The 27,412-nt window shown below is 32.9% G+C and overlaps 1 protein-coding gene and 1 long non-coding RNA gene across 7 annotated transcripts; one reads left to right on the top strand and one right to left on the bottom strand.

Annotated features, from left to right (window-relative positions):
* Positions 1-1,837: 1,837 nt before the first annotated feature.
* Positions 1,838-27,311, bottom strand: LOC128179844 (ectonucleoside triphosphate diphosphohydrolase 8-like). Of its 6 annotated transcripts, none has more exons than XM_052847507.1 (12): positions 27,224-27,311; positions 14,219-14,484; positions 12,156-12,295; positions 10,814-10,931; positions 9,782-9,932; positions 6,968-7,139; positions 6,251-6,499; positions 5,644-5,769; positions 4,778-4,924; positions 4,092-4,202; positions 3,166-3,303; positions 1,838-2,502 (listed from the first exon to the last, which is right to left on the bottom strand). In XM_052847507.1, the coding sequence occupies exons 2-12, from the start codon at positions 14,460-14,462 to the stop codon at positions 2,257-2,259; spliced, it is 1,842 nt and encodes a 613-aa protein (XP_052703467.1). In that variant the 5' UTR covers positions 14,463-14,484; positions 27,224-27,311; the 3' UTR covers positions 1,838-2,256. The 6 variants fall into 6 exon arrangements, with proteins under 6 accessions (XP_052703467.1, XP_052703462.1, XP_052703465.1 ...); XM_052847502.1 differs by lacking the exon at positions 27,224-27,311 and adding an exon at positions 26,847-27,061; XM_052847505.1 differs by lacking the exon at positions 27,224-27,311 and adding an exon at positions 16,367-16,444.
* On the top strand, positions 7,861-14,328 carry LOC128179845 (uncharacterized). The gene is made up of 3 exons (XR_008243147.1): positions 7,861-8,013; positions 10,775-10,955; positions 14,191-14,328. It is a non-coding gene; the product is annotated as an uncharacterized LOC128179845 (long non-coding RNA).
* Positions 27,312-27,412: the final 101 nt, after the last annotated feature.

The raw sequence follows: 27,412 nt of genomic DNA, 5'->3' as shown, positions 1-27,412 counted from the left end.
AACATTATAAAGAGGGTGTATATTTAGAGTCAAGTTTCGTATGTTACCGATGCAAACACTGATGAAATACTTTGAAACTGTTTAAGGGGGCTGGATGGTCGTGGCCATTTTTAAACTGTATTAATCTCCTTACGAAGGAGAACCCTTTACAAAGACATAGCAAAATATTCAAATTTCAAAATTGAAATATATGGACTTTTTCTTTTCTAAATAATAATTAATAGCTAAGTTAAGATCTGGTGGTTAATTTGTTGAATACCGAGCCTTCTTAATTTAGATGTTATGTAAAAAACTAATTGGTCTGATATTACTTTGTGGACGGGGGTTGTTGTTAGTTCCTCCATTAGATTACCCAGAAACTCTAAATCTAATCTATATTATATCTTGTATTATATAACATGTTAAACGTGTCTTATTTTTTAAAACATTTCCTTTCCCAGGGGATTTTGAAGTTTTTGATTTTTTTTAATATATATTTTATTCAGAAATATTTTTGACTTTGACTGTTATACTCAGGTTTCTAATGAAATAGAAATTAGGCCAACAAATATTTGATTTGTGATATTTCTCATATTTCATTAAATTAGCATGCATGAAATAGTTTGGGGAAAAAATGTTGATATTCAAAATGCTATCAGTTATCGAGGTTTAAACGTAAAATTGTCCCCTGGTTTTAGCTACTACTAACACAACATAAACATTCTTCTATAAACCCATACTATAATACATGTCAGTTTATGTATACTGTCTGTCGAAAATTATAAACAAAGCTTTAAGAAGATCTACAATAAGGTTTTCTTTTTATCATAACTCCAATTTTTTTTAATTAACTGCAAACAACAGGCATGTAGCATTTGGGGGAGGGCGGGGTTACTCCCTTCCCCCTTCTTTTTCTCGCAGCAAACATTTTTCCTAACTTTCCGAATACAAAAAATTGAATTATTTTGGAATTTGTTCTCCTCCCCACTTTTTTCAGTTAATTTATCAAAATAAAAATGTATAATTGTTCATATACTTCAAAAGATAATAATCAGGAAAAACAATAAACTCAAAAAGAAAAAATCCAAACAAATCTCCACAAGGGAGAATTATTTTTAATGAAATATGTAATGCCATTCCAATTACATGTAATTGGATCCCTGCAAGAATTCCCAATCTGCTTTCAACTCTCAGTAAGCAAGAACAAGCACACATCGATGGTAACAGAGGGCAACACTTGAATCCATTGAAACGTTCTTATAGAACACGTATCCAGAGACATATATAACAGTATAATATATACGTCCCTGACGTATCGCATCATTCCTATAACATCTAATATATATAAACTTCTGTCCTGTTAATAGAAATTTTTTTTGGTTTGAAAACAAAACAGCGATGACAGTCTAAAGGCAATTTTAGGATGTCTCAGAAGCCCTGGGATCTCAGCGACGACTAGATCTTACTTGAAGTCAAAGAAAGATAACTCAATTCCACACATCAATAGATCTTTTAGAAAGGCGACTGATAATAGATCTTTATTATTTTGACAAAAATAATATACAGTAGTGCTTTTTTATTTATTTTTTTTTTGGTTGTTTTCTTTTTTTACTGAAAAAATGTTCTGGTTGCAAAAGGGATTTTTGGGTAATGGAAGGTCAGGTAAATTTAGTAATTTTAAGGTTTAATGATATCCCGCATTGTTTCATCTTATTATATAATTGTACGTTCATTTGTGTTCATTGTGTAATTACATGTATTCCAACAATATTCATGTTTAAAGAATGAGATCAATAGGTTTTAAACTGAAATTTGATTCATTAGAATTGATTTCTATCAAATACAAAAAAGACAAATAGAAAATCAAACATCATTTAATAGAGAAAAAACCTTTTTACATGCTGCAGATTTATATAAATATAATTAACATGTACATGAATATATTACACTCCTAATACACATTTCCTTATAAAGCCAAAAAAAATGAATCTCTCTATTTTTTTCTCTCTCCTCTCTCTCTCTCTCTCTCTCTCTCTCTCTCTCTCTCTCTCTCAATACAACCAATAATATTACTGTAAACAAACTGCTGCACCATTTTATGTACTGATTCATTATTCACTGGTATCTGGTTTCGAGTGATATAATTTTAACAGATTTAATTTTTTTGGCAAATACCACTTCTGGAGGTAATCAGTATTTCACTGAACATTATTTTACAAAAATGTCTGAATTTGGAGGAGACATCTCACTGGATATTCTCTGTCTGAACTTGGACGTTCATTGGATTGCGCCATATCCATCTGATTTTGGGGCAGTCTGATATAACTTTCCTTTTTGTTTTCTTCGTTGGAACTTGACAGCATGACAAGCGAAGCCCACTGAGATGAGGATGAAGAGGATGAAGAGGGTCATCATCAAAGCAAAGGCGAGGTTGGTCATATAGTATTCTCTCTTACTCTGTGGTAACTCTGAGCTGGAGTCGATCATAAATCCCAGGCTCCAGCCAATCTCTGTGCCGTTTACCTGTAAACATTCAGAGCAATACTAATTCAACATCTTTCATACAATGACATAAAATAATTTAATTCTGGTTGTAATGCGCTTTCTGATTGGCTAAAAAATTATTTTATATCGTATAAAGAATGTTGCCTACGTCATAGCAAGACTAACGTCAAAAACGTATCAATACGCCTGACATTACGTTTGAATTTTGTACAATTTTACGTCATTTTAAAGGTCAAATGACCGTTTTTATCTACAACGAATAGTAAAAAAATTAAATTATAAGCAATGAATTCAATATTTATTTGTTTTATACGATAAATAATGGTTTGAAACAGTTAACGCTTTTTTATAAACCGCTTCGCGGTTTATAAAGCCTAAACTGCCCAACACCATTTTATATCGTATAAAACAAATAAATATTGAATTTATTCCAACAATTTGGACAGGTGCAATTCAAACCTCATTAAAACCCCCATTCAGTCTTGCACAGTGAGACAGGACTGACCATTGGCTTCTGACAAAGAGACCCCAGCGAAAGCTGATCTTGAGTGTTTATACAGCTCCTTGTCTTCTATTAGATCTTATCATCAAAACTATTGCAAGATGCAATGGCATATGTCTCCAGCATAGACTAAGTACTCGGGGGTGGGCAAATATTTTGTGCAGACACTGACAACTTACCACATCGATAAAGTGGAGATTTTTCCACGAGTTATCATCAAACTTGTAGGCGTCCAGGAGTAGCATCTCCATGTAGGTCCCTCGGAAGCAGTACCATGGGAGGAACTTGGTCGAAGTGTTGACATACTTCTCTTTTAGCTAACAGAAAAAAATCATTTCATTTAAATCATACATTAGCTAAGGTGGCATGGGACACTTCCGTATTGTGACGCACTATTTATCAAAATAAACAATAAAATCAAGTGTAATGTCATAGATATTTTCTTTCCAAAAATTGTTAACAAAAAGCGTGCAAGTCATGACTTCAAATCGCGCTGGAAATTTTAAAATTTTTACCTTTCCAAAAATTTTTAAAACATATTTCTTTTCCATCATTTAAAATGTAAAATTTGAAAAAACGTTTTGGTCTACTTTTAATCACATTAATATTGACAGGTGTCCCATGCCCCCTTAATTATCTCCTTGAATTCTGTTCAAAGTTAAGAGAAAAATCAAAGAAACTTTTCAATTGATATGCTCTTTATGATGTCAATCACACACTAATACAATCTATTTTTTGTAACAGATTCAAGACAACTAAAACATTTTCACAGAAGTTTTTGGACAAACTGACATTGTATAGGTATAGGTATAGGGATAAACCTAACTCTTCTGTGCAAAAGATGGCATAGAATTTTAATATTGTCAATAATTTCATCAGCTTTATAAAGAGTTGAAAAATCATTTACCATATTTTTTTCTCTTAGACATAATATGGAATTATACATACATGAAGTACTATTGTTAGTTTTAAGAATAGTTCTTTTATAAAACTATAAAACCCACTAACATTGTGGTGATGCTGTTTTGATTCTTGTGAAGCATTATTAAATATTTCCTTTAAGAAACCCGTTATAGCTTTATAAACAAAGCATAATGTTTTCTACCTGATCCCAGGTCATGTGACACACATTGGACAGAGCGGACTGGAACTCAGAGAGATTGTTGGAACGGGTTGTGTCCAGGAAGTCCATCTCAAAGAAAAAGTTGGAGAACGCCTTCCAATGGGAAAAAAGAGTTAAAAACACAAACATCTTTTGTACATGCTGTTGAAAATGCTACAATAATTTAAAGTTGTGTGGATGTTTCATATAAGCACTGAATGCTTATTTTTGGATGTCGTCGGTCCTATAACACACCAAGCTGTGCGGAAAAATTGATAACCACATGTTAGCACAGTACATATCATATATCGTATATCACATATCAGTACATATCAATTTGATTATGTAAGGTTGAACGTTTCATTTAATCTTACAAAAATAAATATACTGAAAATATGTGATGACATTTATATTTATGCTCATGGCGCATAAACTAGCAAAAGGTATTCATACGAAATTGAACATCGCAGATTTCAATTGCAAACACAGGGGAAAATATACACTGAATGTAAATATTAGCTAATGCATCACCCTTTAATGCAATTCCACTTTCTTTTTGAACAGGGAGAGAGGCAAACTATTGTTCATTGTTACTGAATTTATAGATTTCCAGCAGTTTTTTAATTTTTCACAGCTAGCTTTTTTTTCTTCAAAATAATGAGATAATAATATAAGTTAGAAAGACCTACATAGTACTCTCCGTGGAGTTTGGGTTGGTAGACTCCATTAAAGGAACAGCTGGTGTATGGACAGGGCTGGTCGAATTGGAACAACTGGTGCACGGTCAGGGCACACTGGGTGGAGTTACCTGTCCCATGGAATGTGAAAGTCTGGTTCTAAAAAAATCATAGCACAAAATCAAGTCTGGTTCTATAAATAAATCATAGCACAAAATCAAGTCTGGTTCTATAAATAAATCATAGCACAAAATCAAGTCTGGTTCTATAAATAAATCATAGCACAAAATCAAGTCTGGTTCTATAAATAAATCATAGCACAAAATCAAGTCTGGTTCTATAAATAAATCATAGCACAAAATCAAGTCTGGTTCTATAAATAAATCATAGCACAAAATCAAGTCTGGTTCTATAAATAAATCATAGCACAAAATCAAATTTGGTTTTATAAGTAAATCAAAGCACAAAATCAAGTCTGGGCTGTGTTTTATTAGAGAACTTATGACTTATGACCAAAACAAATGAATGCTAATTAATCACAAACTAATGAATGTTTTATTGTTATGGCTGTAAAATGATATTATGGACATCAGAGTAGTTGTATAAATATGGTTCTGTCCTTTAAATATCATTCCATGAGACTGAAAATATTTATGACTCTGTCATAAGTTCTTTTGTAAAAAGCAGCCCTGATTCTTTCTGAGTCCTACATCTGAACATGAAATGTAGTATAATGTAATAATACAAATAAAAATGGTTATGATTCCAGAAATTTGATGCACCAAGAACTGGCTGAATTAAAACCTCTTGAAACCAACTTATCACTCCACGATATTTTTGACTGAGTGAATAGATGTAAGTGTTACAAAAGGCCTGACCTTGGATATTGGTGGAGTAGATGAGCCCTTGGTACAGGGGGCTTCAAACACATCCATGTATGGTTCCTCAATTACACTACCCAGGGGACCACAGGGATCACTCACATTCAAAGTAAAGTTTTGTTGCTGAAAAATGACACAAGGCAGCTGTCTCAATACAAATTCGGTATCATGCAGTACTTGGATATCATATTGTATTAATCTGATATAAAACAGGTGTCCAAAGGATCTCCAATCCTCAGCCTCAAAGAATTGTTATTATTCTCATTTTACATAAGTTATATATGAATAGAAATAAAATGAAATATTATAATGATATATAGAGATTTTATAAAGATATAAAAAATTTTACACAGCTGAATAAGAATGGGAAATACATGTATATGAAAAAATGATCTGTGCAAAAAAGCTAGCAAAATACTATTTTGAAAATCCATTAACTCTTAAAGATTCATTTAAATTTACCATATACGATGTACAAGATAAATCTATCATATGGACAAACGATTTCCAAAATCTTAAAAGATATCAAACAGTGCTGAGGATTGGAGACCATAAAAAATTGTTTAATCTGATAAGTGACAAAGATAATACCGGTAAGTCTTACTTTGACAAGCAATGCTTCGTATTTCCGTGTAATTTCATTGATGCCGTAACACAGGAAGCTGTGTGTATACACAGTATAATTCTTCTCATAAAGCACTGCGTTCCCAGTGAAATTCTCTGGCATGGAGCTGGACAGTCCGGGGTAGAAGGTAATCTGAGTGGATGCCCCGCCCATGTCTAACGCCCCCACAGTACTCTCCCCTGCCTCTGACAAGGCACGTCGGGACCGCTTCACCTCATGTGGTGGGATCTGTATGAGAAAGCCACATTAAATTTTTTTCGCCATGAAAGGTTATTTTGCATAATAAATGAGATTCAGTTTATAATTATTCTGTTCTGGCAATATTAATTTTTTGGCTAACGTAAGTTTTGTATTCCTTGGTTAATTTAACTGCAAAACTTTAAATAATATAAATATAACAAAGTAAGTTTCTTTATGTATTTATGGTTTCCTTGAAAAGCTCTCTATCAAAAGTAAAAACAGTGGGACATTATGTATGTGGACATAAAATCATGGGTTAGAGGTACCACAATTTTAACCCCACCCCCTCCCCCACCCTTTAAATATGAAATATTAAACATATTAATCAGTTTGTTGAGTATTTTCATTGAAAATTAAAAGAAAAAGTGAGACACCTTAGTCAGTTTTTGTTCTTAATCTCAATTTTTTAAAATTCCAAAGCAATTTTTTTTTTTGGCTTTTGAATTATTGACCTACCACACCAAACTTTCCAGACACGTAGTTGACCGTGATCCATGAAAACAGCCCCTCCTCTGACCCAGACAGGATTCGAGCCTGGACCCTGGGATTCCAGAAATGGAATTTTGTAGATCCCAAAGCATCCCTGACTACATTCATAATTGCATCAGATATCGTAGAATTCACTGCCCTGAAAAATATGAAGATCACAGATTTGATTAACAATGCCTATCAAATACAGGGACTTGTGTACTTGTTTTTGCCTATCTTCCTGAGCCAAACAAATGAAGAGGTAAAATGTAAGAGTTCAATCATAACTATTCTGGCCACTCACAAAAATGTTTCTTGCCACTTGCAGGTAATAGATTGGTCAGCAGTAGCATTGCAGGGTTTCAAGTAAGCAAACTATTGGTTTAGATTCTCTTGGAATGATATCCTTTGCATATCTTTAAGGTTGACATTTACCAGTATTTTTGTATATTTATGAAAAAGTTCATAAGGCCACACTTATATAATTTCTTGTTCGTCGGACATCCAATGAAAAAAAGGAAGAGTGGGCGAGAAATTAGATTAATAAAATTATTTTTAATTGTAGGCAAAAGTTTAGTACATAAATAAATTTGTGCAGATGTGATAGGGTGATATTTCATATTAATTAAGTCATAATTTCATTAACATGAAATTATTAATTAATAGTTCTATATAATTATAAGTTTACAGTATTTACTATAAAAGTTGTCAATATAAACAATTTTGTGTACAACCTAACAGTATGTAAATAGCTACATAGTTATTTATATAGTATGACATCACAATGGTCATTATGGTCAGTGTTAAACCTGTTTTAGTAAATTATATATCACATGGTCAATTCTATTTTTGAATTCTCTATTTCATTGGTCCTTTAAATTCCCTCTCTTTCTTTTGTCTTTTTTGATCTGATCTTCATACTGACCAGATGTGTTTATCTTAAGACCCAGAAGAAATCTATAGACTATTCCATACCTGAAGAATATAACAGGATCATGCAGATGAAGATCAATTAGGCTTTGTGTCACACATAGGTATGCATATACGGTATATAAATATCAGATTTGATACTTATTGCCTAAGTTAAGTTTAATATGTTTTATTTATTAAACATTGATAATTATCTAAACTAGAGGTACTGTGAGCAAGCTCACAATTGATACCTCCCGCTACGAAAAAAAACATAACGCATGTACATGTATTTTGCTAGTATAGAAAATATTGAATGAATCTATTTCACCGTTCATTTTCTATAAATAACAACTGCTCTATTTTTTAAAACTGTTAATGCTAATATGAGTAAACAAACCAATTTCTATCCTTTAAATCCATTTTATTTTAAGTTAACTGTTAATGCATGAGGACATTTGCATCCTTACGTTAACAACCATGACTCAAATTAAACGAAATCCACCTGTCAAGCAGCCATTTAATATTTAAACATTTTTAATTATTGGTATACTGAGCCCGATTTTTCCGAAATTTTTTTTCCAAACATTTTTTTTTCCAGAAAAAAATTTCCTCGGGCCAGGCCATTTTCGGAGAGACGGGGATGAGACTCTAAAATTAATGTTATGTGGCCTGAGACAAGCAAGCTTTGTGTCAAATTTATTAGCTTCTAATATTTCCATTAATACAAGACATGACACAGATAGGAATTAAGCATTTTTGAAACAATGACCTTGAACTTCCTCAATTGACCTTGGGTCAAGGTCATTACACACCCTCAGGTGATAAGCAAGCTTTATGTGAATTAAAAACTTCAATATTTGTCCAAAAGAAAGATAAGGACTGGACATGAATCTAACACTTTCTGTCAGTGACCTTGACCTTCCCCAAATGACCTTAGGTCAAGGTCATGACACACCCTTAGGTCATAAGCAATCTTTGTGTGAAGTAAGAACTTCCAATGTTTCTCCATAAGAAAGATATGGACCGGACACGAATTTTGCATTTTATTCTGCCAGTGACCTTGACCTTACCCAAATGACCTTGGGTCAAGGTCATGACACACCCTTGGGTCATAAGCAATCTTTGTGTGAAGTAAGAACTTCAAATGTTTCTCCATAAGAAAGATATGGACCGGACACGATTGCACAGACAGACGGACGGACGGACGGACGGATGGACAAGGTGATTCCTATATACCCCCCCAAACTTCGTTTGCGGGGGGTATAATTATTAATTACACAGGATAAATATTATTGAACTCTTTAAATCTCTTTAAACTCTTTAAATATATTAGTTAGCACTGCGATAAGGGGAATAACTCTTGCTTGTAAACTGCTTGGCAAAATCATGAAATGGATGTTTTGATTTTTATACAATGTAATGATATATTATGTGTGATCTATTTTATTTTTATGATGATGTGATATTGATAAATTACTTACTGTGATACATGTATTGTTAAATATTTCAGAGCTTATATAATATAAAGTCATAATAGAGAACCCTACGTTGGAGTTGTTGTCGTTATCTACAATAACACCATCACTACACAGACAGTTATATTTTTTCTACTTGTTTCTGATTCATAAATTAAAACTACCGGTATTTAAAATACGAAAAATAGAGCGGAAAAAGAACATAAAAAATTTAATTTAATGGATGCCGGAAACTAATGATATTTTTTGTTATAATTTCAGTTTTATTATAATACGAGTGCTCTGGGTCCGACAAACAAGAAAATATATTGGTGTGGTCAAAGGGAAAGCTGTTGCCTCTTGCAAATTCTTTTTTTAGGGATAAACATATGTATTAAAAATGATTTATTATAATAAAAACTCAGAATGAACTTACTGAATAAGTCTCATTCCTGCTGTTGCCCCTAGATACACAGGTGTTCCGCCTTGTTTGTCATCTGGAACCACCCCCTCAGCCTCTCTCAGACAAACCTCCAAATTAGACCTCAATGCTGCGGGGTCACTCTCATAACTTGATATCCCAGGCCCTGTAAACATTGGTTTAAATTACTAACATATCTCTCTTTCTCCATTTTATCAGTTTTTCGATAGGTCTTTTAAACACAATTCTTGCTGTACATCAAATACATGTACCAATGATTGGAAACATTGTATAATCAGTTCAAAATTGTGCAATTGTTTTGCATGCAAATTTCCTAAATAAAATCATAGTCCTATTTATCATATATTTTATACATGTCTTTAATCTTCTTTAAAAGCTCCATAAATCTAAATTTATTACAATTGTGTTTAAAGGGACTTGGACACGATTTGAGATCAAAAATTTTATTTTCATTTTTTATGTATAAAATGGTTTGCTGGTGCATTTTAAATGACTGACCAAAATATTGAATGTTAAGATCAAGTTAAAAGCGAAATACAGAGGTATGAATTAATTGTTATGTAAACAAAGCTCGAGTCTCATAGTTGTTTACAAAAAATGAAATGTAGAGAATCACCATTTCTTAGACAAAATGACATGTAAAAAACAATTTAAACTAATTCAATATCTCCATAAATACTATTATCAACAAAAGAAAGATACATTTGATTAAAACTTACACCAATACAACACATATGTAAAAAATGACAATATTCAAGCTTTGTTTACAAAACAAAGAATCATGAACTCTGTATCTTGCTTATAACATGATATTTTACTTTCAAATTTTGACACAGCATTATAAACTTCTATATTTATCAGTATAAACATTGAAAATGGAAAAATAAAATTTGAAAATTTTATGTCAAATCGTGTCCAAGTCACTTTAACCTTATTTAATTATCTATCAATTAAAACTTCACTAAACTATATCCATTTGTCATGCAGAAGAGCAGTTATCGTAAAAGGGTTATTTTTCCTCTGTACCTGATACTCTGCAGGAGTGAATCTGATTGGCTAAGGCAGTCTCATGGTGACAATTAGTATTCCACTTGTACACAAACAACTCTGTATGTGAGGACCCAGCATCTAGCACGACACCATACTGAAAGACAAAGGGAGATCACTGGTAAAGATAGTGAAACAAAGAAAGATTAATGTTGGTTTCATAATACACATGCATATAAATATATGCTTTGTATTCAGTACGCTTCATAATATACATGCATATAAATATATGCTTTGTATTCAGTACACTTCATAATATACATGCATATAAATATATGCTTTGTATTCTGTACGCTTCATAATACACATGCATATAAATATATGCTTTGTATTCAGTACGCTTCATAATACACATGCATATAAATATATGCTTTGTATCCTGTACGCTTCATAATACACATGCATATAAATATATGCTTTGTATCCTGTACGCTTCATAATACACATGCATATAAATATATGCTTTGTATCCTGTACGCTTCATAATACACATGCATATAAATATATGCTTTGTATTCTGTACGCTTCATAATACACATGCATATAAATATATGCTTTGTATTCTGTACGCTTCATAATACACATGCATATAAATATATGCTTTGTATTCTGTACGCTTCATAATACACATGCATATAAATATATGCTTTGTATTCTGTACGCTTCATAATACACATGCATATAAATATATACTTTGTATTCTGTACGCTTCATAATATACATGCATATAAATATATACTTTGTATTCTGTACGCTTCATAGAGAAAGACAAATAAAAAAATCTGTTTTGATAGGTAAGGACATGTAAATTAAGTCTTATTTAATGTATGCTTCACATTAATACTGTAGTTTCTGTATTTCGTGCAAGTTCTTAATTCTGCATATCCACCTGCTGTTTTGTATCAAATCGATTATGAAGATTTCAAATAGCAAGTGCCAAACTTTTATAATTTTTATATAGTTAACATCAGTCAAAAAAACTTACGTTTTTTTTTCAATATATAAAAATCTCGTATCTAATTAGGAATCTAAAGTACCTCAATTTCTAGTTATGAAGTTGAAAATATCAAATTTAAGAAAATTAAAATAATTATTCTTTATCAGGCTTATGTACCAAATAAACTACAGCACGAAGAAATATGCTTTAAATTATGGCTTGCAAATTAATATTAATATTAACATTTCCAAATTAATTTCATAAAAAAATCATTGTGGCAAAGCATAACTATCTTAAATTTTTCTTTTTCTTCAAACATAATCATTGAATTCTAGAGCTGTACGTAATAATTTATCATAAAGAAGGAGACAGAAATTGACCAACACTGTAATCTGGTTCCCCGTCCTTATGGTGCAAGACATTGATGACCACCAGTCCGATTAGTCCAATCACTAGGCATGCTCCCGAGATATACCACCACACGTTACAGTTCATTATCTTGGTCTGAAGGTCAACATCATCCTCTGAAACACAAAAACACAACACCTAAACCCTGGACATGTTACACTTCATTATCTCTGTCGTAGCTCAAAATCATCTTCTGAAGCACAAAACCACACCACATCTGCACCTAAACCAACATATGTTACAGTTTAAGTCATCCATGTTAACACAATACTCCCTGATACAAAATTTAAATAAATCACCAACAAATTAGACATTACAACAGCTGTGGAATTTTTCAAATTTGTGGGGGCTCAATTTTTGTGGATTTCATGTTTTCTCTCACTCATGAATAAACTTCCTCGAGTTTCTGAAAAACAGTATTATTTTGGATTAGACAAGTATATCCACGATTTTAAATTCCCATGAGCATGAAAAAAATTAACAATCCACAAAATTTGTCCCTTGCAAAATCTAATGATTCCACGCAGTGCTCATCAAGATAAAACAAAATACAAAATATCTTGTGACCCATAGTACACCACTCACTGTCCAGCAAACTGCTGTGTATCAAGTTTGCTACAGCCTTTCCGTTTGTGTTTTGATATTGTCAATAAGAAATGTATGGAAGACATACATAATCATGTAACATCTGGGTTGTTACCTTTCGAATAAAAGAAATACATGAATACCAATGGTCATTGATCATAATGATCTGGCCCAGAGCATCAATGAAATAGGGTGTTTTAACATGCGTTCACAAAATATTAGGGTAAAGTCATAGGTGTATGTAAGGGTGTGTGTGTGTGTGTGTGGGGAGAGAGAGATTCTACTATGGTATTGCTATGGAAGATATTCAATTGCTTGCTAAAAAGTGCCCCCTCCTCAACCATTTATTTTTAAGGGGCTGACTTTAAAAGTTTTCATTGTGCATGTTTTTAGCCCCCCACTTTTTTGGTAAAGTAAGACATAACCATCATAATACCCTTAATTTTTTTTTTTGTTGTTCAGATTTTGATTAGTCTAGCCCCCCCCCCCCTTTCAATTTGCTTCCAACGCCACTGATTCCTATGGTAAAGGTACCTGTATTTTGAGATGGCCTCTAAAAAGAAGCAAGATTTTCTTGTAACTTCACAAATAAACTAGTGTTGGTGTCAATTACATATTGCTAAAAATTGAAGTTTTGCTAAATTGTAGTTTTAACGAAAAAAAAAACCCCAAATCGGCATCCTTAATTATCTTTTAAATATTTAATTTAATCATTTTATTTTATAAAGTCAAAATACAAAGGAGTATTACAGAGACAAGTTTTAACTCAATAAGTCAAGAATTTTCCTAACCCTACAATGAACCTGATGAACAACACTTGGCATTTGTTAAATTTCTTTTTAGAAATTATACTACAGTAAAACTCGGTTATAGGGAAGTCATAGGAACAAATAAATTTAATTCGTTATCTCCATAATTCGTTATATCTGTATGATGAATTCGTAATAATAACTATAGCTAATTCATAATATATATGTTTTCTTTCACCAAATTGAAATTTTTCTAAGTAAGACTGAGAATGAAAAAACATTCTTTTGATACCTTTGATAATTGGATTGTGAATTGAAGAATTCATGTGAAAATAAATTCTTTCAACTATTATGTTGAATGGTAGTGCAAATTTTTTAAACTGTAAAGAAATTCATTATAAAAGTGTTAAAATTTGTTATCATTCATCTCTACGGTTCTAAAAGTCAGTTCTCTATATCCATAAATTTGTTATATGCGAATTCATTATAACCGTAAAATTTTGGAAAGATTTGGTAAGAATTTTACTGGGAACTCAAAAAGACTTCCCTATATCCGTGTACGTTCTAAACGAGTTTCACTGTATATAGCAGAAAATTCTCACAGGATGAGACTATTGTACTGAGCATTAGGAAAGTATTTCCCCAAATTAGCTTTTGATTTTAATCTTATTTTCCAGTCCATTGAGATTTGGTCTCTAATCTTACCCGTGTCATACAGCATCAATGTAGCTCCACTCATCACGTACGCTTCTCTCAGCGAGGCTGACCATCGCAACTCTTGGTTGCTGGAATTCTTCAACACCAGCGACGACCGCATACTGATTCCTGCATCTCGACACACCTTCCTGATAAAAGAGCCCACCGTCATGTCCTCTTCGACGGACTGAAAAAAATCCCCCTGGGGGTCCCCCAAGGGGAGGCAACTCCGTACAGTCACTGAGATGTTCATTGTAGGAACATTGTGTACATATCTGAAAGAACAAAAAAATGAGGCATTTTATCATAGCATAAACAGTGACATGGAATGTAACCAATGTACTCTCTTGTATTCTGTTTGTCAATGAAACAGTAAAGTGTTTAATTTTAACAGTGAATTGAAACTGGATTGATTGCTTCGTTTTATTTTCTGAAGGAACAAAATAGATCCATTATTGTTCATAATGAGCTATAACAATTTACCCATAGAAGTTATTTTATAAAGCTACACAAGCAATGCTTTCTAACAATTCCTACTGTGAGTTTTACATAAAGCATACGGCAGCTGTTACTGTTTACATAGATATATGTATAAAGTATATATAATATACTGAACAAGTGCAGGTTCACTGCTCTTGATCAATGCCCCTATACTTGAGTATGGGGCTAATGATGAAACTATTGGAGTGTCTCTTGGTTTACAAACTCACTACTTGGCCAAAAAAACTTAAAGTGGTACGTATGGGACACCTCCATGTTGTGACGTATTGTTCATCGAAATAAACAGAAGTGTAATTATATGAATAGTTTTTTTCCCAATATTTTCATCTAAGAGCGTAGCGCAGTGGGTTAGACGGTTTACTACAAATCTGTAGGTCATGAGTTTGAATCCCGCTGGGGGGTTTACATTTTTTACCTTTCTAAATATTTTCAAAAGCAATATTTAGTTGGTATGGGACACTTCCATGTTGTGACATACTGTTTATCAAAATAAACAATAAAATGAAATTTAATTTTATGAATAGTTTCTTTCCCGAAATAAAACACTACAGCATAGCGCAGTGGGTTAGAGGGTTTGCTTCAAATCGGCAAGTCATTAATTAGTTCAAATCCCACTGGGGATTTTACATTCTTTACCTCGATCATGATCTCCGAATATTTTCTAAAGCTATTTTTTTTGGTTAAATATTGTAAAATTTGAAAATTCTAAACCGATCAAAGTATTTTAATTATAATGTCCTTTAATCCACATTAATATCGACATGTGTCCCATACCACCTTATTTGGACTGTAATAGGAAAGGAGGAATATTGAAAACAAAAGGGACATACAGGACCCCTGCAACTCTAGTCAGGAGCTCTACCACTGAGCTATCCAGGCCGATATCCAGGGCCCCTATAGCCCCAACTACTACATTCCTCCCACTTAAATGATTTCTGCCCTCGAAGATCACCCAAGGTTCTTCCCCAAGGCAGGATTTAACCTGTCAGTTCCAAGGGCAGGTCATGTCACCAAATGTAATAGGAAAAGAGAAATATTGAAAACATATGACTGGACCGGGAATCGAACCTGGGACCCCTACAACTCTCGTCAGCTATCCTGGGCTGCATTTTACAAAAGAACTTACGACAAAGTCGTAAATATTTAATGTCTCGTAAGATCATCTTTAGTGAACAATATTGACATAAAACCATTTGTTTACAAATATTTCAATTCCCATAATTATATTTTCCAGCCGTAAAAATAAGTCATTGATTAGTTGGTGACTAATTAGCATTCATTAATTTGGTCGATATCTACGGTCCTTATAGCCCCAACTACTAAATAAAGAATTTTAACAAATTGATTATTTAAAACAAATTAATAAACTTCATTACCAGATCTATAAAAGGAACATGCTATTCACTAACGCTGGTACATGGGTAAACTATTCACCATGTCTGTTTCTTTTTGTAACGAAATTATTAAACTACAATGTACGTATACCTATACTGCAGTAACTGTATAATTATACATGCAAAGTGAAAGTATAACTTTCAATTCTTCTCCAATTTTAGAAGTCTCTTCTCTTAATTTTATCGTAAATTTTGTTTGAATGACGAAAACTTAAGCTATATCCTTTTGTTTCTGCCAAAACAACAGCATATCAGAACTAACCAATGTATTAACTTGATAAATTCCCGAGCAATAAATTTCGTACTAACACTGTCATGTGACATCTACTTTCATTTTAAAACTTCCCGTCAAATCAGGGGCTACATCGCTCACCTTGCATTACAAACGGTGGTTGCTCAGGGTGCATACTTCTTGCATAGTGATTGCTGCTTTTTATCGCATTTAATTACGGTGCATGAAAGAACGTAACCAGTTGGTACAGCGGTTTAACCAGAGATATAAACATTGTTATAAATTGACATGTTAAGCGCTAATTAATATATTAATATCAGTAACTGGATGGTCATTTTTATACTGTACTTATTTCCGTGAGAAGAAGAGCTTTGTTTTTATAAAATACCATGCGCAAGGGGGAGAGGGATGGGGGAGGAGTCCGAGGAAGATTCAAAATTTGAAATTCACACTGTAAAATTACCTCGAACCATCCATCGGACCCCCTCCCCTGAAAAAAAATTTCTTGATCCGTGCAATAATATGGAGAGATTAGAAATTTTAATAAAAAAAATTGTTGTTTTTATCATACATTTTATATTTTTGGTATCAAAAATTAAAGGCAGATCCAATTAAAAAAATGTTGACCATCTTTAAGTTTCATTGGTCCTAGTATTTAAAAGAAAACTCTCGGTTCAATAAATTTTGACATATAACTTTTTAAAATGCCTATTATTATAAATTACGATGTATGAAGAAGGGGTGCAGACTGTCTGGGGTAACCAGTGGCTGTACTGTGTGCCCCCTCCCATGCAACCCCATCCACTAATTAAGTATCAAAAGTTATAACCCAGCTTTATTTTCACGCATTTTTACGACTGTTAAATCCATGTACGAACGGGAAGATCATTTACCTAATTTGAAGAGCTGTCACCAATGAATTATAATTCTCTTCCTTCTCATTATTGGTCGCTGAAGTAATAGAGCCAGAAAGACAGAGAATGTACTAAATGTAACATGCATCAAATAAAGATAGTGGATTTCACTAAATATTTTAGACTGCAATTTGTTCCGATATAGTTTTATGTATATCTAATATGTGAATAATATTACAACACGGACGTATTAACTAAAATTAAGTTCAAGATGCAGTTTGTATTTTTTAACTATTCTTAGGGGAAATAACTCTTTTTTGATTGCTATAATTTGAATCGGCTGTAACAAATGTCTGCAATTTTAGCTTTCTGGTACAGTTGACAATAAAATTTGACAAGATAAAAAAGTCTCTGAATGCTTAGATTTTAACTTCACCCCCCCCCTTCCTTCCAAAAAAATAAATAAATAAATAAAGAACGATTTTCTTATGCTAAAATGTGCTTCCTTTAGGGGCCTGGTCAGGGTTTGGGGTCAAATTTTGTTTTTCTATTTTCTATTGTTTACATACTTTAGTAATGTATTTCGAATGATCCACTAAATATGAGTGTCGGTCGTAGAGTTATAAGCAAGATACAGAGCTAACAATTTTTTGTTATGTAAACAAGGTTTGTACTATGGTTTTGTTTTTTTTGTTTTTTTTTTTTTGTTTTTTTTTTTTTACAGTGGTTCAATATTTCGGTAAAAAACTTTTTTCAAGCTGACTTTTTATCTGCTAATTCACATTGAACATAGGTTTGTCAAATTTATTCAAGGTTTAGTAAGTCTAAACCTGAAATTTTCCTTTGAACATTTAGAATGTAAACAGAAACATGGCCTGAACTTTTTTGTATATATAAGCCCTGTATCGTGCTTAGAACTCGACAACTGGCACTCATATTTTGGCCCACCGCAAGAATCGTAAACTTTGAAAACGGAAAATAAATGCTGACCAAAATCGTCACCATGCCCCTTTGATAGACAGTCTTCTTTTGGAGAAAAATATATTATGCTCTCCTAACCAAACTTACCTCTCGCATGTTTTCTGTTCTGCTAAAATTGATTTTGTTTCCGGCAATATACATATTTCACATAACTTCATAGTTGTTCAAATTATTTAATTTAATATTGATTATTCAAAATATGTATCTCAAGCATATGTCTCTTTCAAATTAACTATTTAGTCATGGACCCACTGAGAATTAAAATTGGTAAATTTCATATTGTAGTATTCATCATAGGCGTCGACTCCCCCCCCCCCCCCCCCCCAATTCTTTTTTTGCAAAGTTAGACCTAACCACTAAAAACAAATTGCATCAGGAAGGGGCCAGCCCCACCCCCCCCCCCCCCCCTTTTCCTCGAAGCAAACATAATTGTTCTTAAATTTATATTTACAAATATTGAAATATTAATAGTGATATTGAAAATTGGAGTCATCGGTATACTAGCCCCCCCCCCCCCCCCCCCCCCCCCCCCCCCCCCGAATAGGAATTTCTTGATTTTGGGAATTATGTTTTTTTTTAACATTTTGTTATATGTAAGGTTAAACGTCTCATTTAATTTTACAGAAATAAATATACTGAAAACATGTGACGCTTTTGTGCTCATGGCGCATGAATTAGCAAAAGGTATTCATAGGAAATTGAACGTCGCAGATTTCAATTGCAAACATAAGGAAAAATATATACTGAATGTAAATATTAGCTAATGCATATAACTCTTTAATGCAATTCCACTTTCCGAGAAACCAAGTTAGAAATACTCGATCATGTATTTATTAGTATTTTTCAGGCACGTAGCATCAGGGGGGTCTCGGAGGGGGGGGGGGGGGGCTGGCCCCCCACTCTCGCAGCAACAAAATTTCTTTAAAAAATAAAAAATAAATCCCCCCCCCCCCCCCACTTTTTTGGGAGTATATAAAAAAAATTGGAATGAAAATAAGGAAATGAAGAGTGAAATTGACAATATTTTTTGGATGAGTCTCCCCGCCCCCCCCCCCTTTCAAAAATGATGCTACGTACCTGTTTTTATATCTTAATTCGCCATGAACCATGTTAACTTTTGGTCGCTGTTGATAATAAAAAAAAATTTAAAAATCAGTTCGTACAGAATATTTCTCTTAAACATGTTTACATGATAATAGAAATGTGTTTTCTTCATCGAACTTCTCATACAATAAATTTCTTGTCTAGTAGTTCATACCATTATCCTCGGTTGAGAATTTCAGCCTACATAAGATGCAGTTCAAGTTGGTTCTCTTGACCAAAATTTTGCTTTTGTCAGAATTTACAGTAAGTAGGGACCTGCTCAACTCAAAGTGTCTTTTTATTTTCATTGTTTAGTAATCAACAAAAAAAAAAAATCACGAATACCATCATCATGAGCCATACGTTCAAGTAATACAGAGTTATCTTTCTTTTTATATGATAGTGTCGACCGTGCGGTTCGTTTATAAATATTGAGATGAATGTGTTTTACATGTTATTTGTATTCATAAAAGATAAGGTTATGTGTGTCAAGGCAAATAATTAAAAAAAATCGATATGAAAGAATATGTTTAGGATTTTGCTAACTGGTTCAAAATATTACCATGGAACTGTGATTGCGCGAATTCTTCCATAAACTTTTAGATGATTCATAGAGGTGGTGCACTAACATATTGGAATATCCTTTTAGATACCAATGTCATCAAAATATCATAAAGACAACTTTACTAATAAAAATAAACTATCCTAACATTTTGTAATAAAGACGAGGCCCATGGGAACATTGCTAACAAGAATCAAGAACCATATTACTTTTCTCACGGTTCAATCTTGATACGTGTTGATCTACCATAACCATGCACATGTTTTCTTTATACATGAACTATTATATTTGTCATCGTAAAAGTGTACTTGAACAGGCATGCGCATAACGTTTCTTAGTTGAAAAATAGGCAAACTCCAGAATTTTGCTTCAGAACATTAAGGTTTCTCCACCCTTGATGTTTTTATGGTTAAGTCCATGTAATATTTGTTAAATTTGAGGATTAATATGTAAACATTCAAATTTAACTTAAATATTGGTACATTGTATGTTGCATATATCTTGTTCATGCTGCAGGAGTGAACACAGGTACACTATCAGGGCAATTATAACGACTATCTCCAATCAAACATTACTTCTTTTTTTTTTTTTTACTAATTTCTATACAATCAAGCAACTTTTTAAAGAAATTGATAACAATCATTTATTTTATCTATTTTAAAAGGCCATTCGAATTTGCCAGTATGAAAGCTATGATCACATTTAGAGTGCATTTTGATACAATTTAGTACAGTTTAGCAGCATAAAACGTCTATAACTTTTGAGATAATGGTTCAAACTCACTGAAAATTGTTACATTTGTAACTCATGATATCTCCCTTCGAAATCTGCAAAGAAATGTTTACCTTGCCTGGTAAAAAAATATGAAATGTAGTCTATGTCAACTTTCCCTATGTACGATTTTATCAGTTTTTCATTGAATTCAGCGATTTCAACTTAAACTACTCTCTATAAATTGTTAAACATTAGTCTTGTTTCACTTTATATAGCTTAAAATGTGTTAAACACAAGTTAAATCAAGAGATATTGGCAAAACCATTCATCACATAACAGTAATGTTATAACCGATGACAGTAAAATATTCCGGAATGCTCCCAATGACATCATGCATAAGCTTATTAAATCTGAAAAATTAAATGATTTTCATTATGTTATTGTTACATATATGTATATGATGTCATAAAAAGCTTAATTTTTACTTAATTATTTTCTTCATGATTTTAACTTTCTTTAATCTTTTTTTCTAAATGCTTTAGGCCTAATTTCAAGGGCAGTCACTTCTATCAGGGCTCATTTACAAATGTAAGCCTTAGGCATAATGAGCTAAAACCGTTTTATTATTTAGATACATTTATATTCAACATAAAAGCTGTTTGATCATCAAACATTCTGACCAAAATTATTAAGGCTATTATGTGTATATTAACTCATATCATTGTGTAAAATCTAGTACCCCTTACCAATGAAACCATCATAAAAAAAGATACCATCCTTTCATCATAAACATGCATATATCTAAAAGATAGTAATTAAAGCTATCCAGTGAACATTCTAACCAATCAAAATCAGGCCAAGTATAGATCTAATACTTATTTAGATGGAAGTCTTAGGAACATTGATTTATATTTTCTTTTAACCTGTAAAACATGTATTTCTATACACACATAGTAGTAGCAATAGTGTACAGACGTTAGGGAAAGGGGAAAGATTAAAACGAGATTTCAATTTATTTAACTTCCTAATATCAGGGGTGGATCCAGAATGTAAAGTTAGAGTGGGTGCCAGTTGTAAGGCAGACGGTCTTTGGGCAGACTTGGGGGCCTCCAGTGGGTCCAGGTGGGGGCTCAGTGAGGGATAACCCCAGGAAGCTCCAGGATTCTAGATATTTTGTAGGGTAAAAATTAAGTTTTCAAAGTTGACTTTTGTGAAATGTCTTCTCATTATCATAATCAAATCAAAGTACTGAAGTACTGAAAGCCGGGCTCTTTTGGTGTGGCTTTGTGCATATTGTGTAGTAAAGACTGAAAATATATATATATCTCTCTCTCTCTCTCTCTCTCTCTCTCTCTCTCTCTCATGCCTTTAATGTCGGCAAAGCATCAGAGAGCGACCAAATTTTGTAAGCGGCTATAAACAAAAAATATGTCTGTCTAGTAGAAGTTAAAAAGTTCAACAGTTGCTGCCTTGAATTTTGCAACAAGCATTATATATTCAATCCCCGTTTCTTCATCGCGCAGCAAAGTAGTTCATGTCAATTCATGCGCATTGTATGTGTCCAAAATGCATAGTAGTAATGTTTTAAAAACACGTTATTAATAAGAAAACTAAGAAAGATAGACAATTCATTCCGAATTTAAAGAAAAGAAACAAAATGCCAACACTTTTGACAAAACTTGGCTCTTTGTGTAACTATTTGGTATAGCGGAAGCTTTACCTTGACGCTGTTTGGTTTTTTGTTTACTTGTGCTATTTATAGTAACATTGGCGATTTGCCTGCCTATAGCCAGGACTCTGCTTTCAGCAGAGCCCGGCTAAAAATAATAAAATTTCAAATTTTTAAAGTTTTGTCGATTTTTAAGACCAGCAGTTAACCCATCAAAAGCTTCTGCCTTTCAGAGATGTAAGAAAGATATCCTTTCATCTTTGTCTGAGAAATGACTGAAAATTAATCAGTTTAAAATAATCAAGTTTCAAAACAAGATAACCATGCTATCTTGAATTATAAATCAAATGTGAGAGTCATTATAAACACTAGCTTATACAATGTATAACCATTTACTCAAAGGTATGTTTCAATAAACGGTACGTCACAATAAGGAAGTGTCCCATACCACCTTATCTATATTTTGAATATTTTTTTTGGGGGGGGGGGGGGGGAGGATGGGTGCAACCCCCCCCCCCCCCCCCCAAAAAAAAATTTCCCACTGCTTATGTGATTTTACTGTAACCATTGAATCAATTTGCAGGAATCCTGTGCATGAACTATCCTGTCATAAGACCTGAGCTTACTCTGGTTTCTCTGGTGCTAAGCAGATGAGAGTCATTGACTCCCCCTGGATTGGACACCAGTCCATCGGAGTCCATTGCTGGTAAAGTCTCAGCAAATGCTAGTACCCAATTCACTTGGATGGACTTAGACAACATAGATAAAGTACCTTGTCTGAGGACAAAACACACATCATTGAGTGACCACGACAGGGCTTGAACCAGCAACCTTTGGGTAACTGGCCTAATGTTGATGACCATTGAGCCATGTGCTCAACTTTTACAATATAACCCATTAGCTCTGTCTAAAGGATCACATTAAGGATAATTTGATCAAATCCTTTACCACCATGAAGGACAAAAAAACTTATTAAACTACTCTATGAGTTGTCAAACTATCCTGCTGATCATCAATCCACTACTCCACTTGCCAGAAAGTCTCATTCTGATAAAAATAGCCAATGGAGAGTGAGAGCTAGGTTGGTTTTAATCCAAATGCTCATCTCAAGACCAATGTATTTTAATGTATCATGCAATTAGAGAAATTTTTATTAAAAAAGGTAGAAATTATAAAAAATAATAATAATCTTATGTTCTGTTTGACATTCAGCACTGCTAGACTATCATTTCAGTCAAGATAGTAAAAAATAAATGGCAGCTTCCTTGATTGGGGAAATTAAAAAGTGTTCTGTGAGACAAATAAACAAACATGTTATGATATTGCAATCTATTTATTTTTACTGTCATGTGAAGGAAGTTTTAATACATTACATTAGTAAAATTTTGTTCATTATAACTTAAAAGTGGTAATTGTGAGGAAGTATCAAAATATCAGATCTGATTTTTTATGTCCTCTCAGCCAAGAGCTATGTGATAATCATCCAAGCAGTTCATTTCATATACAGTCCATTTGTAGGATTATTTAAACGACTGAATTCTCAGTACTGTCAATATATCCATCAATAAATAATGACAATTTCAAGCATTTTCTCTTAAAAAGGGAACAATATTTATTTAAATTTTGCAAAAAAATTATGCATCCTTGCGGATGAATTGTGAGCCATCATATGAAACATGGAAAATGGTGAGGTTTTCATCCAGCTCAACAAAACTTGACACCTTATGCATGCTCTATTCCAATTAACAACCTCTGGTGTTTTATAGTCAGGATCACTTAGAAAATGTGGTATATACCAAATGGTTGTAAAATCAAGGAATGTCCAATTAAAACATGATTTGTATGGGTCCAAGAGATAACAGATGACTACAATCTCAACTTACCAAAAACCAGTTCTCACTGCGTGGGAAATATTAAACAACTCTTGTAGAATAAAAGTAGGTCTGTTGTATGTTTTTCTTTAGTTTTTAACACCTCCCTACCCCCTTCTCCCAGGAGCATTTGATCTGATAGTATCTTAAATAAGTAGATGAAATAATACTCATCCAAAGTAACATATTGAAGAAAAGTAAAAAGGTGCTCTACTTTTTATGCATGTTGGTGGATAGGATTATTGAATTCAATGGTTCATTACACAGAAATTGGTCTATAACCTAATAAACCTTAACAAGCATCTAATTCAATCTAAAAAATGTTAACTTATAAAGCAAATATTACTGTAAAGTAATTTAGATTTCAAAAAATTAAGCATAAGATTTTAATTTACAAACAAAAGTCCCATGGGCTACATCTCTCACCTGAGCAACATAGCTTTACAAAGTTAAACATGCACAATTAATGTTTTCATCCTGATAAAATTTACTAAAATAAGATACAATCTTACTGTGCAGAAAATTATTTTCAATGAACTTCAATTCAAATAATATCATCAAGTCCTGTTTGGTGTGGCTTTTCGTGCTCAATTTAAGGGGGCTGCACCTTGCATAAACTTTCAATCTCCTTACCACAAACAAATTAACGATTTACTGATTGAAGGAGGGGGCAGATTTATCAATAAACACAAAAGTACTGAACAACAATATTGGGCATTTTAATTTATTTGAACATGCTAGAGAGAAAGAGAGAGAGAGAGAGAGAGAGAGAGAGAGAGAGATCTTGGTTGTAGGAAGGATACACATAAATACTGACATTATCTCAGAAATATTCTTTTTATCTGGAGATTATAATATACATGTGCATCTAAATTATTTCAGGTATACAGGTATTTTATTACATTAAAAAGCTTGATGGTCTTTCTGCTTGTTCATGAGTATATGTAATGTAAATTATTGAAAAGCAATTACATGTATATTCAACAAAATTGTGTATAAATCTACGATAGATCATATAAAAAGATTGTAACATCTAAATGTCATTGATAGCCATAAAACTTGTTTAAGTAACTCTGTCCCAGCAACCGATCAGAAATATGCAGATTCGACCGACTGAGAAGTTTGTAAGTACATGTATCTGGGAATTGTTTTGCTTGCCGCTTATGCCGCTTATGTCAAAATTGAGCACAGAGCAATTAGAAAAGCCACACCAAAAAGGAATGGATAATAGTAAAACTTTGGTATGCACATTTTTTACTGTATATGTATTATACAAAGTGTTCAAACACAAGTTCTTGCAACTTTTTGGGTTCTCATCATTAAACTCTGAAGATCAAAGTTTGAAAGCAGCAAGTCCTGCAGCCAACCAGTTACATTCGGAGTTGTGACCAACCCCTAGAACTGACATGTTCACTCCTGCCAGATGAAAGAACCTGGGGGTTGATTTTAAAGGATGAAAATCATATTGGGGGGGGGGGGGGGGGGGGGGTCTGTCATTATTTCTCCCATCTCGTTACATTTGTTAACACAAATTGCAATGAAGCATTTTGTCCAAAATTACAATTATTCAACCCCCCATCCCCAATCCATATGTGTACATGCAAAACATCATATTTTTATTAAATTGAATATTAAGTTTATGGTGATAAATACTGTATACAGGGTTATTTCGCCATGGTGTTATTTTCTCCCTTTAACAATTGCAAACGGTTTCACCCCGTCTTGAATTTGCCCAGATGTTAACATACCAGGTATATATCATTTGCAATATAGAATTCGCCCAGTCTTTCATTGGCCCTTAGACAATGAGGGCGAAAGGGGCGAAAATAAAACGGGGGCAAATATTTCCCTGTATACAGTACTGGTACTGTACCAGTTATCGGCAAAGACCAGTTATTGGATAAACTGAGAGTTTGGGTATATGGCATGTGACTATCGGAGATTTTTCAATTCTGTCATCGATCTGTTTCCAATAAAGAAAAATACCCGATTCTGCTTGAAAAATTTCTGGAAAATGTTTCAAACATGAACTTAAACGGTCATTGTTTACAGTTGATTTGTAACATCTCTCAGAATTCAGCAGTGGGGAAATTGACGCAATAAATTAAAAATAGAATATTAGTTTACCTCTCTGAGGTATTGAAATAATCATTATCATATGATAACAAACGAATAATTTCATATGAGTTTTGATTATGTATAATAACCCCTATGATCTTAATTAAGTCTGGCCCCACAAGGGGCATGCATAATTCAAATTACATTTTGCAGAGTAAAAAATCAACATGCACAGGGGTTTAGTTACTATTTTTAAGTACTATGTTATTTTCACGAAGATGATAATTGGTACATTAAATCGTAAAAACTTGGCAAATTTGCTAAAAAGCACAAAAACAAGATGTTTTGAGTTCTAAATGATAATATAATCTAACAGATGGATAAATAAGGAGTTCACCATGTAGAAGTATGTCAAGCATAATCTAAAAATATCAAGAAATAAGGAAATACGAAAAAAAAACGTTAAAAATTTTTTTTGTAATTTATTGACAACTCTAATCGGAGACATAAATAACTAAATAATAAATGTTATTTATGTCTCTGCTCTAATACACAAATCAACAAGCATATGTGACCGCACAAAAATAAATATATCTTTGTTGACCTATAGGAATTCAACCTTGGAAAAGATGTGCCGAAGAATTTAATTACAATGTCTGTATATAAACATTCATTACATTACATCTAACGTATATATCAATTATTGCACTGATTTTACCTGAATGATGAAAACGTTGAATGTATACATGTACAACACTGCAACATCAAATTTTGCCATCCCCGAAGACATATTTCAATTTATAAAATAAACTCCACAAAGCGTCTAAAGTTTCTTATAGTTCAATAAATGCCATCGTCGCAAACAACGGCCAATATGTGCAATCATCTCTTATCCTGAGAAAGCGTTGTGCACATTCATCGACCATGTGAACAAACAGAAAGTGAAAGTAACTTTATTTGTTTTGTATTTGAATCTGGGTTTCTTATTTCTAATTTATTAGTGAAAAGGTTTGTTCATTCTATATAGAAAGAATCATTAGAACACAAAAAAATAGTCTGCATAGTACAAAATCTTATATTCATTCAGATATTCACCATTGTCATGTGACCTCGTGCTTCCTTTCTTCACACACGGTCTACTTCCGTCAACAAATCCGCCATTGCCAAAATAATTTTTATTTGCCTGCCACTTTTCGCATTAAAAACAATGAAAAATTTATTTGAAATAAGGCATTATTTTTTCTTTAATCAATGTAGAAATTTTCTATCGATGTGTTTTTGCAA

The sequence above is a fragment of the Crassostrea angulata genome, chromosome 4, assembly GCF_025612915.1.
Source record: "Crassostrea angulata isolate pt1a10 chromosome 4, ASM2561291v2, whole genome shotgun sequence".
NCBI classification, from domain to species: Eukaryota; Metazoa; Mollusca; class Bivalvia; order Ostreida; family Ostreidae; genus Magallana; species Magallana angulata.
The sequence above is the reverse complement of the archived record's forward strand: the minus strand, read 5'-3'. Positions and strand labels throughout refer to the sequence as shown.

Bases quoted from the DNA above. Each gene is read 5' to 3' on its own strand.
- LOC128179844 (XM_052847502.1), bottom strand. From the start codon at position 26,893: ATGTTGCAGTGTTGTACATGTATACATTCAACGTTTTCATCATTCAG. The intron at 4,925-5,643 runs GTCAGGCCTTTT...TGATTTTTTTAG, and splicing joins CTACTCCACCAATATCCAAG to AACCAGACTTTCACATTCCA. The intron at 4,203-4,777 runs GTAGGTCTTTCT...TCCCATTGGAAG, and splicing joins AACTCCACGGAGAGTACTAT to GCGTTCTCCAACTTTTTCTT.